At 35.0% G+C, this 18,515-nt stretch overlaps 1 protein-coding gene across 5 annotated transcripts in view; it reads left to right on the forward strand.

Annotated features, from left to right (window-relative positions):
• The window catches only part of SEC24B (SEC24 homolog B, COPII coat complex component), a 52,344-nt gene that overhangs the window by 12,289 nt on the left and 21,540 nt on the right, over nt 1-18,515 (forward strand). For 4 of the 5 annotated variants that reach the window (XR_012042753.1, XM_072863066.1, XM_072863067.1 and 1 more), the window contains exons 3-10: nt 1,097-1,282; nt 6,664-6,768; nt 11,572-11,652; nt 13,368-13,549; nt 15,174-15,358; nt 16,539-16,641; nt 17,536-17,662; nt 18,285-18,394. Coding sequence is in view for 4 of the 5 variants with exons in the window: in XM_072863066.1 (XP_072719167.1) it covers nt 1,097-1,282; nt 6,664-6,768; nt 11,572-11,652; nt 13,368-13,549; nt 15,174-15,358; nt 16,539-16,641; nt 17,536-17,662; nt 18,285-18,394 (1,079 nt within the window). In the remaining variant the exon portion in view is untranslated. The remainder of the gene's footprint in view (nt 1-1,096; nt 1,283-6,663; nt 6,769-11,571; nt 11,653-13,367; nt 13,550-15,173; nt 15,359-16,538; nt 16,642-17,535; nt 17,663-18,284; nt 18,395-18,515) is intronic. The other variant, XM_072863069.1, reaches the window with a different exon arrangement.

The raw sequence follows: 18,515 nt of genomic DNA on the forward strand, positions 1-18,515 counted from the left end.
TCCATTAAGGTGGTTAAAATGAATGCTGTTAATTTTGGTGGTAAATTAGTTAAACAGAAGGATCATTTTAAGCTGCCTCTGCTTCTTCCCCCTCTAAAGGAAGCCTCAACTTCCCCATAAAGTCCTTTCAGATATCAGCTCCATTATTTAAGGAAAAGTCAAGGACTGTGTGAACTACACTGCTATATGTGCAGAGGAAGCAAAGTTAATATTACATGTGCATCCTCTAGTGAATTCTGTAACTTAAGTACTGTACAAATACAAAGAGTGAATTTTGTTCTTGATTATTTTCTATGTTTGTTTACTGAGTAGTATTGGTCAAATCATTTTCTTTCTATTCTTATTTTTAACAGTTTGGTCTGACAGGTTTTTTAGAAAGAATCATAATATGATGAATTTTTTCAATTTATAAACAAAGAGCGACCCTCTTAAAAGCTAACTTAATTGAAGTTATATTGTCCTTATCTGAGAGGAATTTCAACTGGACTGTGTTAAGTCTCTCAAAGCACTAATCTGACTTTTTAAAGCAGATTATATCTAGTCCAGATGTTTAAAACACATCAGAAGTTCTGGGGAATACTCAGGGTTGATTGAAAGAGATTGCTTTGAATATGGGTCTCAAATGGGTCATGAATACCAAAACTGCAAAGTGCCAGCCCTGTGAGGATGACAGAATACTGGTCTACTACACAGCTGACTTTCAGGTTTCCTGCCTGTGGGAGGAATATTAACAGGGCCTGTCCCACATGGACTGCATTCCCCTTATCTGGGAAGAGGAACCTGTGAAAGCATGGAGTTGTGGGGATGGATCAAAAATGGATCAGTTTAGCTTCTGCTTAATCTTGATCTTACTACATCATGCTTTCCTTTTTGCTGGTACTTGTCAGAGCAATTTGTTCATTTTTATGGAGTTTTAACACTATAGGTATTTAATTTAAAAAAACAACCAACTTTTCCATATATACTTGTCTGAAGGCATCTCTGAAGTACTGTATTGTTTTTGTAGTTATTGTGAAATCAAATGTGATTGCTTGCATTGTGTAATTGTCTGTGCAAATACAAACAAAGTGTTCTTGCTTTCTTCTGATGTTTTCAGGTGGCATTGATTCTTCACAGCCTGTGCACTCTGTGAGCCAGAGTGTTCCATTTACCAAGCCTGGGGCTGGAACATTTGCTTCCTCTGCTGTGATCTCATCAGTAAGGACACCTGCTCCAAGCCTTTCTTCACAGCCACGATCTTCACCCTCTGTTACACAGTCACCAGAGCCGGCCCTTCAGGAAGGTACTAAAAGGGAATGGGAAGTTACAGTACAGACTTCTGCCCTGTTCCACATGCGCACATGAATGCTGAAAGCTTTATTGCTGCTCTTCTGCGTTTGTCTGACTGGAGTACACCTCTTGCATCTCATCAGGCTCCCTTAGTGTTCTTGTTTTGTACCACCTTGGTTCTAGTTTCTCTTAGCTCTTCTGTTTGATTTCCTTTGACCATATGTCATCTTTGGCTTGTTTGTCTTGTTGGAAGTCTTACATGTCTCTTCCTCAAAAAGCCTTTCTTGTAGTTCCCGTATTCTTCTAAAAAGCTGCTCACTATTTTAACTTCTTGGAAGAAGGTCTTAAAAGTAGCTTTTGTAATCAGTCTGTATTGAAAAATCGGGTGTAAACTAGCAATTTGCTAGTGCTAGCACCGGGAAACAGAGCGAGTTTGAGTGTTACATTCAAACAGATAGAATTGTTTTCTTATTCCCTAGATGTAAGCTCCCTAAGCGGAAAGCTGCTGCAGGAGTTCTTGTGGGAGAACAGAGCAGTTCTTGTATAAGCTCCTTCCTATTCTGATGTTGGTAGCCTCTTGACAAAGAATCAGTTGGGTCTTGAGCCTTCTTCAGCCATGCTAATTCTGCCCCGATGATTTGACTTGCCTCTTGACTGTTACATATTTCTCTATCTAGTATTCCAAATCTAATTTGCTATGCTGATTTTTTTTGTTTTGGCTGTGTTTTTTCTTGGTAATTTCAGAATTTTAAATTCTTATGGAAAAAGAACTTGGTGTGTGAGGTAGAAGTAGGCATTAATTTTGTCCAGAACAATGTGGTATGTCTAGTGTTCAAAATAATTCTCAAAGGCATGGTGTGTGACTGTCACAGCATGTTTTTTATTCTTAAATTTCAAAGTCCTCTGACATAAATGTCTAAATTTCCCCTTTTCCTCCATTTCCTCCTTCTCCTGGTGGAGTGGAGAATGTAAAGAAATACCTCATTTGTGAATGAGCTCTGTATATCTTACAGGCAAAAGGATAATTCTTCATTGCTATCACGTCCTAAGTACAGTGTACCATTTTAAGGAAAATGATAAATCAATTTTTGGAACTGGCCTTGGTTCTTGCACAGTTTTATAGTTGATTTTGATACTGGGTAGAATTTGTACTGTAGATGTGCTTGCTAAAAAAACCTGTTGCTTCATCTTCCAAAGAAATCACATAACCGTGTTTCTAATGAGAAAAAGGATTTTAGCTGTTTAACTGTGCTTATCTTGATGTGCAATATATATATGTTCGTGCAGTGATTCCTGTATAATGTGTGAATAGTTGGTACATTAAATACAAATCACTGCAGTGGCTGCTGAACTCTTCACTAAATTCAAATACTTCCATATAAGTGGAGGTTAATGCAATATGTAGCTGAGCACACTTTAAAACCAGCAGTATACCTATGTCAGGAATATAAAGATAGGTTGTCAGGAGTTTGCATTGATCTAGTTGTATTTATATTAATATAATCAATAATAAATCCATGAACATGTCATCACGCACGTATGTTTCTATGTTTAGATGATATTTTTATGAGCATTAGAAGACTTCAAACTCTCTCATTTAGTTTCATTTGAGGAGTCTGAAATACATAATGTACTCTTGCAATACTTTTTTAATCAACAATTAAGTGTGATAACTTTATTTGTAGAAATTAACCTACTGAAAAAATAGAACACCTACTGAATATTTGTCTGGGTTGTTAGAATTCCAAGTGTGTTTCTCATGCAGAGATTAAATAGACTGCTTTATTATTATTATTATTATAGAGTAGCGTTGTCTTCCTGAAGGCATTCCGGAAAACTAGTTTGAATTAATTTTTAAAGTGGATTTCATTGTTTTAAGCTCCTGTGTGGACATTCCTATACAGAATTAAAATATTCTAATTGTTTGCTTGGCTAAGTTCTAACAGGACCAAAAACTTGAAATGTATTAAAGCCTATTTAATCTTATATAAATATCCATACAAATTTAATGCAGATAATCTAATTTACTTGAAAACAGCATCCTGGAGATGAACTTTGAGAATGTGTGTCCTGTCTGGATGTTATTTGTAGACTTCCTTAGGTTTTATGTTGATGAGAAGAGCTGATGAGTAAATTAAAATAATTTAAAGCAAAGAGTTTAAGAATGGAGAAGAGGAGGGTTCATTTTGTAAGAACTACTATTTGTAATATTAAGATCTTAATGCTGTAGTAAATTCATTGAAAATATGAGGGCTATGGGTAGAAAGCCAGTTGAAGAGCTTCAGAATATAGTTTATTTTTGCTTGTGGTTATTTCATTTCCATTTTTGGTGGGGCCTCCATTATGAAACTTAAGCCACATAAAATATACGCCTTATGTTTTAAAGTCTTTCATGGTATGGGTGATTGTACTTAAAATAACTAAACAGTTGGTTTATTTCATAGGCAAATGAGTTCTAATCCCAGTTTATCCTTTTGTGTTCTCCCACCTACCTTTCTAGGTGTCTGTAAAATATAGTGGGATAAAGCCTTAGAGTGCAATATTATTATATTACAGGTACAGTGGGAGAAGGGTTTAGAAATTTCCAGTCCAAGAAATTTGTGACTATTTAAATTACATGGTTGCATTTTAAGCCAGACCTATGAAGTAATCTCACTCAAAATAAATAATTATTTCAAAACAAGCTTTTGCAGTTTTAAGAGTGGGAGATTTTAACATTATTAGCAACTCTGTAAAAGATACTAAGCGGAACTGAGTTGTCACAACAGAAATCATGATTAGGCACATGGTGGCACTTAGAACTGCTGTCTTCAGCCACCCATTTCTGCCCTTCGGTTGCTTTCTCCCCTGTGCTGGCCTACTAGTGGCATTGCTGGGCAGTGAACCAGGATTGGAGACTTCTTCAGCTGAGAATGACTTTTTAAACTAGGTTATTTTTTAGCCAGATCAGTTGTCAGATTGTTTTTGTGGCTGGACAGTTGTGCTAACACAATGCAGGAGTGCCTGAAGGCAGAAAATTGTAGTACTGCTGGCAATGAAAATAAAAAATCTACACAAACTCATAAGGCTGGTGAGAGTCAAACCAGCCCTGCCTCCAGAGGATTCATAGTGACATAGTTAATGATTCCTTAACTTCTCTGTCACTAGGATATTTTTTTAATCTCTTTTTCTGTATTCTTTCTGAACACATGCATCCTTTATGTATGTGACCAGTGAGTGGAAAAGGGGGAGTTTTAGTGGTAGAAGTTTGTTTGTTTTTCAAAAAAAGCATTCCAAAACCTCCAAAGTAGCATTAGTAGAAGGACTAATTCAGTCTTTTTCTCTCATCTGTCCATGCTTGGAATTTTTGATTGGCATGCCCTTTCCGGGTAGATTTACTTACTTTCTTCTCCTATCTGTGTACATGGTATTTGTTAGAGGTCTGTCTTTGCACTCTCACACTATGCTCATCTTCTTTTACTTTGGCTCTCTGTGTTACAGTGCATCTCTTCTTGTCATCCTGACTTTTTTTCCCTTTTACTTTCATGTTAATTATTTTAAGTTGGTTTTTCTCCTTCACAATAATGCAGTTGGTTCTGTCTTATTCCTCGGTAGCTCTCCCAGGCCTGAGAAAAGACCTAGTCTCCTTGGCTGTAGTCTGGTTTTGTGCAGAGAATGGTTTTCTTGTGTCCTCCTTATCAAGTGTGTCCAGTAGCCCTCGTAACAGATGGGACTATGAATCACTTCAGTCTTGTGGTTTAGCAGTATAGAGAAACTGAAGCATTGCAACTCCTCGGTTGCACTTGGGTTGATTTTGCCTTCATCATTGTGACTATTTGTATTGTGGAGAAACTTGATTGGAATTGTAGGACTATTAATGCACTAAAGTGAAATAATGTCAGTCTCTTCATGCACTAACCTCTGTGTGAAAGTTCAGCTTCTCAAGAATGTTGTGATACGGTTTTGCTCTGTTTTCTTTTTACTTCCACTGTTTGAATAGATACTCTTCACCTTGATTCTGTTGTTTTTTCTTAAGTGAAATTGAAGTGGTCCTCTTGGGTTCATTTGCTAACCCTTTTTTAAAAAAGCCATGAAACTAACAGCATTTTTAGCCCATAGTTTAAATAAAATAAAGGTTGATATAGTTTAAGTTGTGGATGGGGGGATTACCAACCAATTACCATAATGGTTTCAGATTATGCATAACATACAACACTTCTGTAGTGCTTTACAGTGTTAAAATAAAGAACATTACTCTAATGGTGCCACAATTTTTGGGGGAAAAAAATCCCAAACTCTTAAGACACTGAAAAATTTTGAAGAGTTTTGAAGAATTAGGATGTTTTCTTGCTATAGCAATCCGTTGGATTGCTAAGAGAGAAACAGTGGTCACTTTCATTTATTTAAGATGTCTCTGCCTGACTACAAGCATATTTAAAATCCTTGCTAACCCTGCCCTGTGACAAGAGAAACTTAAGATTTCTTGGAGGTGCAGAAATTGCATCAATAATGAGTAATGTAGGAAATTAATTATAAGCCATTGCTGCATGCTTTACTCTGTTTTAAAATGGTATATGTATGTGTGGTTCTTGTATATTGTTCACATATGTTCAGAGTTGATATTAAAAAAAAAAAAAAACCCAAGAAAAAAAAACACTACCAAAAAACCTTATAGATTATAGTTTGGAGGTGACAGTGTTAACAGTTGTTGCATTGTCACCAGATCTTAAAAGTGGATAGTGTATTTAGGTGCTTAAATATGGGTCTGTGAGCCTGAATTTAGGCACTAATTTTAAAATAAGACTAACCAAGTCTTTGGGTTTTTACGTAGCTTAAATTTAACTGACTGTGTTGCTGAGGTATATGTTTGTACTCTCACATGTACTCTCGCAGCAGTGTATTTCATTAGTTTCTGACAGCGTTCAGAATTCCAATGTGAATTATTCCTGTCTTAAAAGGGGCAGGTGTGCCAAGCAAAAGTTTAATATTAATGTTTTCATAACACAATTTGAGTTTATCTGGGAACTCCTTTATTTCTATATATTAACTTATGAAAGTATTCCAGTGGACAAACTGATATTAAATACATATGTAGAAAGTCTGTGTATGTGTTTAACTTCCTGATATACATGTGCATACGCGCACACAGATATATGTAAAATTTCCTGCTAACTTCCATGTGCTACTAATACTTTGCCAAACTAGCGCACTAAAAACTGCTTCTGCTATACTGCTCATATAGTTCATATATGAAACTATAGTTCTATAGTGTAGGGTTGTAGATTTCACTTTTTGCATGTTGGAATTTTCTCTAGAATGGCTAATTTCTCTCACTTTTAATGCAATGATTTGTGACTTTCGTTTCTCATCTTTCCGGTCTGTCTGACTCTTATGTTTGTGCTTTCCACTTCACAGGCATGCAGTATGGTGGATATGTTAATAATCAAGCTAGCTCTGCACCAGCTCCCTTGTCATCAAGTTCAGATGATGAGGAAGAGGATGAGGAGGATGAGGAAGCAGGTTGGCTTTAGCTTTACACCAGTATCTTGTTCTCTTCCTACTCAAGTTTTGTTCCATATTTCCATCCCGTGACACTTTTTTTCCCTTAAGACAAGACATCACTCTGAGTCATCATGTAACTAGAAACTTCATCAGTTAACTAGAAATTTCCCAGCTGTTATTAGTATAGTAAACAAAAAGGAGTTCAGTAGTGGTCAGCAAATGGTCTTTTTTTTTTTATATTAATATCAGATGTTTTATGTATCTAAAAAAGTAATATTCACAACTTGCAAGACTCCCGTATTTTTAATACTTTGATTTGCAGTAGGTTTTAAGCTCTTAACCGAAGATAACTAGCTCTTGAACTTAGACTGATAATTGCTTATGTTAAGCAACTAGATGCTGTTTGTATCATTACATTAAACAGTGTTTACCTTGTTTCTCATTTTACATATAGGGAACTCTTACAATTAAGGTAATAAAGTAAATATTGAAAGGTGGTAAGTGTGCTTTTTTAAGACAGTAGATTAATCTCTGCTGCTGCTTTTCTCTTTCTAAGATATGTCTCTGTGGTCAGGCACATAAGTTCAGTTTTAACCTTCTTGCTTTGTAGGGAACTTTAAAAGTTTTGTTTACTTTTTTTTAAGCAGCAGTTTGTCCTGATTGATTGAAATGTTAGTTCTTGGTTACAAGGATTCTCCCTGTATTTTGTCAGAATAGCCTGGTTTTGTGAGTTTGATGTTTCTCACCACCTTAGTTTCTTGGATGGTAACTTTTTTTCTTCTAACTTAAAAGTCTTTTGCTATATATATATGAAAGGTAACAGTGTAAAAAGGTTTTTGAGATTAAACATTAGGCTTCTACCCTTGTTGATAGATGGAAGTAATAGCGCATACCTTGTGCTGATACAGTACTCCCATTTGTGTGTGCTGGCTTTGAGTATTAATTTAGGATAGCAAACTTTTGTAACTTTTCCTTTAAGCTTATAATTCATATTGTAACTAGGCAGAAAAAATCAGTGTCGTATAATTCTGAGTTTTAATAAAATAATTAAATCGTAAAACTAGAATACTGTGAAAATAGCTTAGTGCGCTCTTAATGATGTAATGAAGAATGAAGCAAAACAGTGATGACATCCAGGTCATAATTAAGAACAGTGTGATGGGTTCACGTTATCAATTTGAATAATATTGATTCAACTGTTATGTTGAATTATTAGTAGAACATTAGAAGAAAATAGTTGCTGCTGCTCTTTTCCCAAGGAGGAAGGCATTTTTAGCCGAAGACACTTATCATTGTTCAGCCAGAGGACAATATTTGGAGGGTGCAATAGTATCAACATAAGTGATATTATTGCCCCCACCCCTAGCACAAGTATTAGGATACTTTGCCTATCGTATGTAATTTTTGCTATTTCAGATTATCACTTCAGTTTCTTTACTTTCTTACCCTTTGTGTGAATGCATGTGTGATAACACATTCAATCTTTCAACAGGCTTGAGTATTAGTATTAAATTACGCATAGTAACTCTTGAATAACTCTTCTCTTTAAATCTAAGGATACTTCCTAATTTTAGATACCAGGTTTTTTTCTAATGCTATGAGTCTAATTAGACTTTACCAGCTAGAAAACAATTCCACTTTGGGATATATAGGTTGCTTTGGCTATTGTGATGCAGCATCTGTTTGAACTCCACTGTCTAAAGAGTAGGCTAAAAGAGCCAGGAGAGTATTTTGTCTTTTTTATTTTAGGGCTACCTACTGAATTTTCTGCAGATAATTATCTTTGCCTAATCCCATGCCAAGGGTTCTGTCAAAGGATATGTCAGGGGTTTTTTTTGTCAATCGCAACCTTGGCTGCTTACTTTGTTCCCTAAACCTACCAGAGATAAAGTTTTCATACTCCCTACCATCTTTCTCTCTCAATTTCTGTACTTTGCTAAAGCCCGTAGCCTTTCAGCTATCATTGTATTTAAATTTATCTTAAGCAAAAGAGTGAAAGGGCACCCAGGTTCAATACATAGGCTACCTGATTAATAAGCATCCTGTTTTATGCCCCGTCACCAGGAGTTAATGTAAATCCTAAACAGATTTTGTAGACAGGTTTCTAGTTCAGGCTGTGCTAGTGATTTTATGAAAAAATAGGTGTTGGACCTCTGGTTGCTTGTGTTTGTGTAGCTTCTCAATTTTTTTGTCACTCTTACCAGTTAGATCTTCAACTATGTCGGCAAAGAGTTCTGGAAAACTTTTAAAGCAAAAGTTGTACTTGGTAAAATAATTACTTAACTGTAAAAGCATGTTATAAGTATTACTTTTGTCTAAGCAGTGTTTTCTAATATTTTTTTCTTTATAAAACATTTTTTTCTGTCTTCCTAATATGTTCTCTGGTCTAGTACTTATTATGCTAAAGTAAACTTTGACAGCTGTTGTAGCTTAATTTAAGCATAGGAAAACTGTTGTTTAATTTTGTGGAAGTTCTTGTGTTTTTTATGGATGGAGAATCAGATTTCCATGACACATGTGACCAGTTTAGAGTTTGAAGCTACTTTTGGTCTGCAGGAAATTGTACAACTTACTGTTTTTGAGTCAACTATTTGTTTTCCAGTGGAGAGTAGAACAGAGCACAATTCTTGTAGGCATTGGGATTCTGACAGTTCTCAAGAATATGTTACAAAATTTGAAAGTTCTTTAGAAGTAAAGACCTTAAGTGAATGGTCTTCAGTAAATATATGGGATACTCAGTAACAGGATTCACTTTCTTATTTTAAGTTAGGCAGACTTTGTGTTTCAAAATATCTGAGATTATACTTTCTGACTAGAACTTTTCTGTATGTCAGAAATGATGCATAGGTTTGGGGGTTTTTTTTGCAGTAGTAGTAGAAGTACGACTAAACTAAGTTGCATTATTTTTACTTACAACATGCTTTTAAAATATATTCTTTCATACATTTGTCAAATTGGTTTATCTTAACTTTTCTAGCAGAGCTTGGGAAGTATATAATATTTCTTCTTTGCAACTCACTGTGTCATTAATGTATTCTTAGTGAAAAGAGCAAACTCATTTTATGTGCAATTATATTATAGATGGATATAATTTTATGAATACAATTTACTGTGGGAAAAACTCTCTAAAGAGTGACATAGTGGTTAAATCAGAAAGCTTGAATTAGTGTCTTATATGTTCACAATGCTTATATCCTCTTGGTATTTTTTTGAAATGCAGAACTAGCTTCCTGTCAGACAAGAAAAACTTATTGAAAATTCTTAAATCTTGATCTTGTTGACCTAATAAAAGTCTATTTTGGCTTCTCTGTAGTAGGACTTACCAAACCTTTAAAAACTGCGCTTCTGCTCAGGGAACAAAATAATCCTGTTTTCTTCTGTTTCTAGGATAGAAAGATGGATAAAATTTGGTAGGAAAAGCAATCTTGCAGTTATGTTCTCTTATAAACTTCAGGGGGAAAAAAAGGGAAATTTACGGTGAAAAACAATCTGAAAACTAACATTGTATGAGTTTCACAGTGTTAATGTATTATTTAAAATCTATTGTTAGTGTTACGGTTTTTTGGAATAGTTTTTCTGTTTTAGCTGAATGCTTTAAAGGCAAAATGTTCAAAAACAATCTATACAGTCATGATGTTGCCATGGTATTAATGTGTCACAAATGTCAATGATGTTATGTTTCCATATGCAGGAGTCTCTTTACTTGGAAATCTCAATTGAAGGGGTTCAAATCTCAAATGTTCCACTATTGAAGTTCTCCCTTGAAATACTTTCAGCTTCACAATGGGATGTGTGGTCACAGTTGATCATTCTGAGCAGAACAGTATCAGTGAATCGCTTTTGAGTTTGTTCTGCCATGAAAGTTATATGTATAATTGTCTTTTTTGAATTCTTAAATATACTCTTTCTTTTCTGTTGCACTTCATGGCTTGGGGTGTTTTAAGGAGCAGATAAATTTAATCTCCTTGACCCTTTTTCTTTGGAAATGTATGTGAAATGGCACCAGAAGAAATGTTTTTAAATATATTTTTGTTTGCAATGTTTTACAGTAAGATATTCAAGATATATGCGTAGAGTGAACTAAAAATTAAGCATTAGGATTCTCTTGAGTACTAACAACTATGTGCCCATGTGCTTTTTTAGTTTTGGCTAGTTAACTTTTGTTACTTACTTTTTACATAGTTACTTTTTACATAGTTACTTTTCGATGTACCAAAAGTAACTGTTTATTCTGACTGAAGCTGAGAACTCTTGTCAATGTTCAATGGAAAATAGAAGCTTTACATTGAAAAGAAAGCAAGCTCTGAATTACAACAGCACAGAAAGGAGGAAAGAATTAAATACTCATCAGTTTTGCTAGAAGGTGGGGATGGTGCATAATCACTCTGAAGACGATGGAAATCTTCTGTTGTTTGCAGTTGTGAAGGAAGTCACGGTAGAAACTTTTTAAAATGTTGTAGTGCATAGCTTCAGTTGATGTAGTCTAGAAAGAACTTTTAATTTATTGAATAATATTTTTTTATTTCAATAAACAACTTCCTTCATTGTTTTTGTCCTTTGCCCATTGATATCTCTCTTACTATTTGTTGGGCATGTGCTTGTTTGTTTGTTTTTTAATATCATGTTGATTGTTTATCTCTTCCTCCCCCTCCTCTTTGCAGTGGTAATAGCTATCAAGTCTTAGGGCTACAGTGGTGTTTTTTCCCAGGATCTCTCTTGACAGTTTCTTACCAAAGTTTTTAGAAAAAATTCTCAGTCTCTTATTTCTGAAAAATTTGCTATTTCTGAAGCACCTAACTTTAAATTATTTTCCTCCCCCAGCAATTGATAGTTCCTCTACTACAAGCAGTGCCTCTCCTGTTCTGAACAATTATGATGCCCTGGAAGGAGGTGGCTATCCAGGTAAGCAGTTTATCGCATGTTAATTCTGAATTGTTTGTTTAAAGACTTAAATGTTTACTGTTTATGATTTTTTTTTTCCCTATTTCTGGTGGTGTTTATTGTTAATACGTAGGTGAAAGGAAATGCCTATGAAAGGAGTGGGGGCAATCATCAGAGAGAACATACCTCGCTTTTTTATCACTTTTCACAGTTTTAACACTGAAGTTGGAGTAACCATTTAATAAAACTTCCCTTTATCATAAGTTATACTTTCCGTTGTAATATTGAGGGTAGTGCTGAAAGTATGTTCTGTGTGAAAGCAGACATCTTTCTGTAGGTTATACTGTATGCCTGATTGTGTTGACATTAGTAGGTGATAATAATTGACACGCCAATGAAGTTTTGAGAGACCAACGATACTAGCTTGCAGAGACGCTTGGATCAGGTTATTTTCTTCTATTTTTCCTCATTTAAAGAAAATAGCTGCTATTTTGCTTATTTTTATCTCTCAAAATATCAGGAATGTCAGGTTTGTTCTAAATGAACCTACTAACGGACTACGTCAGTCTTGAAATCTGTAGAGCTGTCATATTGAGAGCAGGTGGAAAAGATGCTGTTCAGTGTAGGTATGTTAGCCAATATTTTAAATTATAATTGGTTTAATTTGGGGGGCCTCCCCCTCTGGCTCTTTTGCATTGCTCTGGCCTCTGAGAATGTCACAGTAGTTTGCTTAGTTTGGTGGGTTCTTGTGTAAAGTGAAATCTCTGTCAAGTAGAAAGCTGGTACTGCTATCCACATAGGGTCTAGCTCATGCAGTAAGAGAAGCAGAGGCATGGCTGCGGGATTATGAATTCTAATTTCTCAGCTAATAACTAACCATTTTGGTTCTGCTGAAGGCATATTCTAAAAATAACTTGTTCCTTCTGTTTTTCTTAAAGAGTAACAGGATCAACTTTAAATTTCTTTGATGTGTTGATTATTTTTTTTCCCCCCCTCCTCCTCCTGGAGTGCTCATGCCAAACATAGTTTCTTGAGTGGTCGGTTTCTTTGCCTGCTACTTTTCCCGGTAGATTTTACCAAGCTTAAATTATTGTGAAACTTAGCTCACATTTGTAGACATTTCTAAAGAGTAGCTTCTTCTCTTTACAACTCTTCAGTTTTCTATGAATTTAGGTCTATTTGTTACTTACAATTTGGCCTTTAAAAATAGTGGGACTAAAGTGTGCTGCAGCTGTGCTGCAGTGATATACAGGAGGGACTTGCATTACTTCAAGAAAAGGTCTGTGTCTACATTTAGAGAATAGTTCTGTCACCTTAGCCTTACATTTTAACAGTATTCATAAGTGGTAGAGGAGACAATAATCATGAATGGTCTCTTGTGGTTTATGTGAAGTGCAAATCTTGGAATAAAATGTGGTTCTAAGGGGGTTTTATTTCTTTTTTTTTTAATACAGTTGAAATACTTTTTTTTTTAAGTTGCTTTTTTTTTTTTAAATAGCATTTTGTTAGTAGTTACACAAGTCTATGGTCATCTTCCCATGTATACCCCCCCTTTGTCAGCATAATTGCAGTAATCTTCCTTGCTAATTTATTTGGTCAGTGCAGATAACTTGATGGATAATGCAAAAACTTATAAATGGAAGTGTTGTTTGTTAAATGTTTAGGAGTTTACATTTAAATTAAGAAAGAAATAGTAAGTATATTCAATACCTGTGGGATTTCTTTTGTCCTTCCAGAGACACGTTCTGCGACCAGCAGCCCAGTTCCTGCTCCATCAGTCCCCCAAGCATCAAAAGCTTCTAAGCCCTTTGGTTATGGATATCCAACACTGCAGCCTGGCTACCAAAATGCAGCGCCACCTACTCCTGTGCAGCCGAGTAATCCAGGACACCATCCTGGGTTTCAGCACTATCCACAGGTTTGTATTTTTAATTTAAAAGTTACTTCACGAAGTAACTTAATGGGGAAAAGTCTTTTCTGCATGATGTATTTCTTTTTTTACGCTTTCATATTTTATTTTTATAATTTGAGACAATAAATGTTAAGTATAATATTGATGTCATAGCTCTGGATCTTAGCTTCTTATTAGAAGGCTTTTGAATTAAAATGTTAAGTGTATCTCCAAATAGTTAGGCTTAACAAGTTTGCTTCACCAGTTATTACCAGCATCCACAGTTTTAAGGTTTGGTGCTTCAAAGAGCTGTACTTTATTGATAGGAAACCATGAAGAAGCATAATGAAGTACTTGATCAGCAAATATACATTTGATCAGAGCACTACTATGGGCTATGATCTCAAGGATTAAATCACCTTATAAGCAAGGCATGGCACAGGGTTCAGATGAAGGAGCTCTGTAGAGCCTGTGCTGGGTGTGTGGTGGAGCAGGCTGCCTGCATCTGCTTTATTTTCATGGTAAAGAGAGCACCAAACACCCAAGAAGTTGTGTACAATCACCTGGCTCCCATTGCGCATGTAACTCGCCCAAGAGCAGTGAAATCTGAGGAAGAGGCAGGCGCTGAGGCAAAACATAAATGCTGAAGCAGTGCAGAGAACTGTCTGTGTGAAGTGGTGTAGAAAACGAAACATACTGATTTACAAATCCCACTCTCTGAAATAAGGCCCAGCTGGCAAATGTATCAAAGCTGCTGTTGTAGGTGATCAGAATTCCTTACTGATCTGAGTGTAGTACCATAAGTTAGCATATAATATCCAGGAATCCTTTCACTGTTATGGAGATAATGTAAAATGTGACCTGGAGGAAGTGTTTAAATTTTCTTTTTTTTTTTTTTTTAAAGTTGAAAGACTTAGCTTCATCTGCACTATAAAGTGAGATGGAGTTAGGCTCTTTTCAGGAGTACACAGTAAAAGAACAAAAACCAAGAACTGCAAGTTGCAGCAAGCGAAATTCCAATTAGACATACAAGGAGAAAATTCTTCAGAATGAGAGTGGGGAAGCACTAGAACAGATTGTGCTGTGAAATCTTCAATCCTTAGATATTTTCAAAACTCAGCTGGACAAGGCTATGAGCAACCTGATCTAACTTTGAAGTTAGCCTTGCTTGAGCAGGGGGTTGGGCTACCAGACCTCAAAGGTGCCTTCCAACCTAACCTTTTATCCTCTTCTGTGGTGTTCAGTTTTGTTTTAATTTAAAAACAAATATATAAAAACAGCTTCTGTAACTTGGAAAAGTTACATTGTAACATCTTGGGGGGTGGGGGGGCAATTGTCAGCCTTTCTAGTAACTTTTTTCTTATGCCTGGAAAGCTTGAAGGGTTATGTGTGACTTCCAGTGTTGGCTTGTATCATGAATTTGAATTTTGTCCAATGATACATATTTGGAAGGTATGTCACATTTGTCTTAGCATTTTTAAATTTCCACGATACAACTCTCTTCTTGTTTGTTTGGGTTTGTTACTAACTACTGCTGTATCTTTTTTTTTTAATACATGTCTGGAAGAATTGTGATTACAAGAAGATTTAAGGTTGTTAGTTTAAACGTGATTGTGTGTTTACCCATTTGCAATGCTCTTACTTTTTTCAGCAATATCCAGGTGTGAACCAGCTGTCCTCTTCCTTAGGAGGGTTAAGTCTACAGCATTCTCAGCAGCCAGAAAGCTTGAGACCAGTAAACCTTACACAAGATAGAAACATTTTGCCTGTTTCTTCAGTTCCAGCACCTGTGCCTAACTTGAATTCTGATCTTAGGAAATTAAACTGCAGTCCAGAGTAAGTGTACTATGTCTAGAACAGCATCTTACATTTTTCAGTGACTAATAATTATTTAAAGTGTCAAAAAAGTCTAAACTGACTCCTGACTTTAAATCTTTGTGATGAGCTAATATAACCCCTTTCACTTGAAAATAAGTTTATCCTCTGCATCATTACACAAATGTTGAAACTGTCCTGCCATCAGAATACATTATATGCAGTGTGAGTGCAGCTCACTTAAGCAGGTTTCTTAATGTTTTAATCTTTGCCTTGCTTTATCCATCTAAAAAAACTCCAAACTATTAATAAACACCTTAATGTTATGCAGTACATCTCATAGAATGTTTTTGTAATATTGCATAGGATTTTTTTCCAGAAAATTATGATGATCATGCTTAAATATAGTGAATAAACTGTGCATATATTTTACTGTGGTAATCCTGCAATCATGATGTATCCTTTCACCTCTAATTAACATTAAGTAGTATTATCTACTATCCCAAGTCAAGTGCAGCTAAGTACAATGGAAATTGCTCTCCTCCAAAGATCTTAATTCTAATTCCAAAAGAAATTTTATTCATTGCCCCAGGTTAACTCAGCTTACTGTCCTAGTGACACCAGAAAACAGAAATCATAGTCCCACCAGAAAACAGAAATCAGAAAACTGTGGGTCTTGAAATCATTCTTAGGTCAGCGCTATTCATGCATTGGGGTTTTTTAGTGCCCTTATTTAGCTTTAAGTCAATCCTCCACTTTATGTACACAATAGAAAAGATTTTTGACTTTCTCAGTATTTGAGATCCCTTTCTACTGTTTTCTTATATAAATATTACTTTCTGAGAACTAGTAAATACTGTATCCCTTCTTTAGTTCCTTCACCCCAAAAATCTTTTTAATGAATAAAAAATACATCATTTTACTTCAAGTGTGGTACCTAAAGCAGTTTTATCTCTATTGCAAGTTCGTTTTGGTATACTTGCATTGCTGAACTACTAAATTGGGGAGCGGGGGAGTATTTTTTGTTGTTGTTTCTTTAGGAGGCTTTTTCAATCTCTTTGCATTAATTTTGTTATTAAATCAGCTTTGTAAAACATAGGATTTCATAAATTTCAAAATTCTTTAAAATCAGGTGTTAACGCAATGGTTTTAATGTTATGTTGAAAATGAAATTTTAAAAGATGTTTTTATTTCCTTTCAGCTCATTTCGATGTACATTGACAAATATTCCACAGACACAGGCTTTGTTAAACAAAGCTAAGCTTCCTTTGGGTTTGTTGCTACATCCCTTCAGAGACCTAACGGTAAAGTAGCTAAATTTTTTTTTTTAGTACATGTATTTAGTATATGCAATTGTCCTATTTTTGTTCAAACAATAAAATATAAGGAACTACTAAGTCCTAAATTTAACAGAAGTAGCAAAAACTTGTTTGGGACTTACAGAGCAGGAAGGGAAAAAAGCCTTGAAATTGCTACTTCATTGAAATTCATAAGGGAGGAGCTTTGGACAAGTCCTTTAAAACTTTTTCCTTGTTGTTGGAAATCTTTGCCTGTGGTTCTCTGAAGCTCTGAATTACTACTCTCTGTGTTGGCTCAGAACTGTCAGATATCTCTTGAAAAGGTGTTTACAGTGCCCTCTTGAAAAGAGGTGCTCATGTTGAATGTATTACTGGCATGATAAATGCTGTCAAGAGAAGGTAAACACAGTATAAGATTGAAGCTGTGTTCATAACTGTTAAGGAGCTCCTCTCCATCTAATTTATTTGTATTTATGTAAAAAGGTGAATAGCTGTCTGGTATGATGTTTTTTCATGTAATGTATGTTCTTTGTGTAAGATTTGCTGTCTGTCATGTTTAGTCACCTAAAGTTGTCTTGTCTTTCATAATTCCTCTTACCATAGTAGCTGTGTTATTGTAATTATGTAACTTAAAGTAATTTCATTAAAAATCTTCTTACATCTTTGATTTGTGAGATTGGATTAAGATAATAATTAAGACAATCAATTTCTTCTGATTTTAAAGGGGAGGATATTTTTAATAGGCATCATTATTACTCTATGAAAATGAGCTAAAAAGATAAAAGGAAAGATGGTAGAATATCTAGTCATATGAAGCTTTTATACACTGTACTGCATAGTAATATTTTCCATAAAATGTATTATATACCTTTGTTACAGCTTTCCATTGTTTCTTTTTAGCAATTACCAGTAATAACATCAAGCACAATAGTGAGGTGCAGATCCTGCAGGACATATATCAACCCTTTTGTTTCTTTCATTGATCAAAGGAGGTGGAAATGCAATCTGTGCTATAGAGTTAACGATGGTAAGTTTTTGTAGCAGGAGATGCTTGCATTTATAGAATCTCTTTCAAGTATGTGCATTGTATCTGTCCATGGGATACTTAAGAACACTGTCATTTTAATCTGAAGATGTTTTTTAAAATCTCTGTATAATAAGTCAGATGCGCTGTGCATTTTCTGAAGCAAAAGGTTGTTTTGCAATTTTCTGGGAGACTAAGAAAATATAATCATATTATCTGGATTACTTGTATAATGAAATCAACTTACACCATTGACTGGTGTTGCAATATGCAAATGGAAACATGACGACAGCTAATACTGTCTGCAATCCAGTCCAGAGGTTATGAGAAACAATGCAGATTGAAGCTTGTTGTTGTGAAATGCTCTATTTGCATTGGTGTTTTAAAGTTGGGGAAATATTGCTGTTTAAAATAAGTGTTCTATTGTTTCAGTTATTTAACTTTGATGTTGCTTGGGATACTTGAAATGTTCCTTTATTTTACGTATCTTTAATGTGAATTTTTTTCTGTTGTTAGTGATAATTGAAATATGTCTGCATTAGTTTGCTTGTGGCTGCCATAATGGTTTTTATTTGCTGACAAATATATAAACCTTTTTTTGTGGAAAAAATAAATTTTTTTATAGTTCCTGAAGAATTTATGTATAATCCTCTGACGCGATCCTATGGAGAGCCTCACAAACGGCCAGAGGTCCAAAATTCTACAGTAGAATTCATTGCTTCGTCGGACTATATGGTAAAAAAAGTTTTCATGGGAACTTCAACAACAATTACATGTTAATATAAATGCATTTGAAATTAATGTTGCGTATTGCTCCAATGGTGTGTTTTAGTTTTCCTGTGAAGGTCCTTTTAAC

Source organism: Ciconia boyciana, chromosome 5 (assembly GCF_034638445.1).
Source record: "Ciconia boyciana chromosome 5, ASM3463844v1, whole genome shotgun sequence".
Classification (NCBI taxonomy): domain Eukaryota; kingdom Metazoa; phylum Chordata; class Aves; order Ciconiiformes; family Ciconiidae; genus Ciconia; species Ciconia boyciana.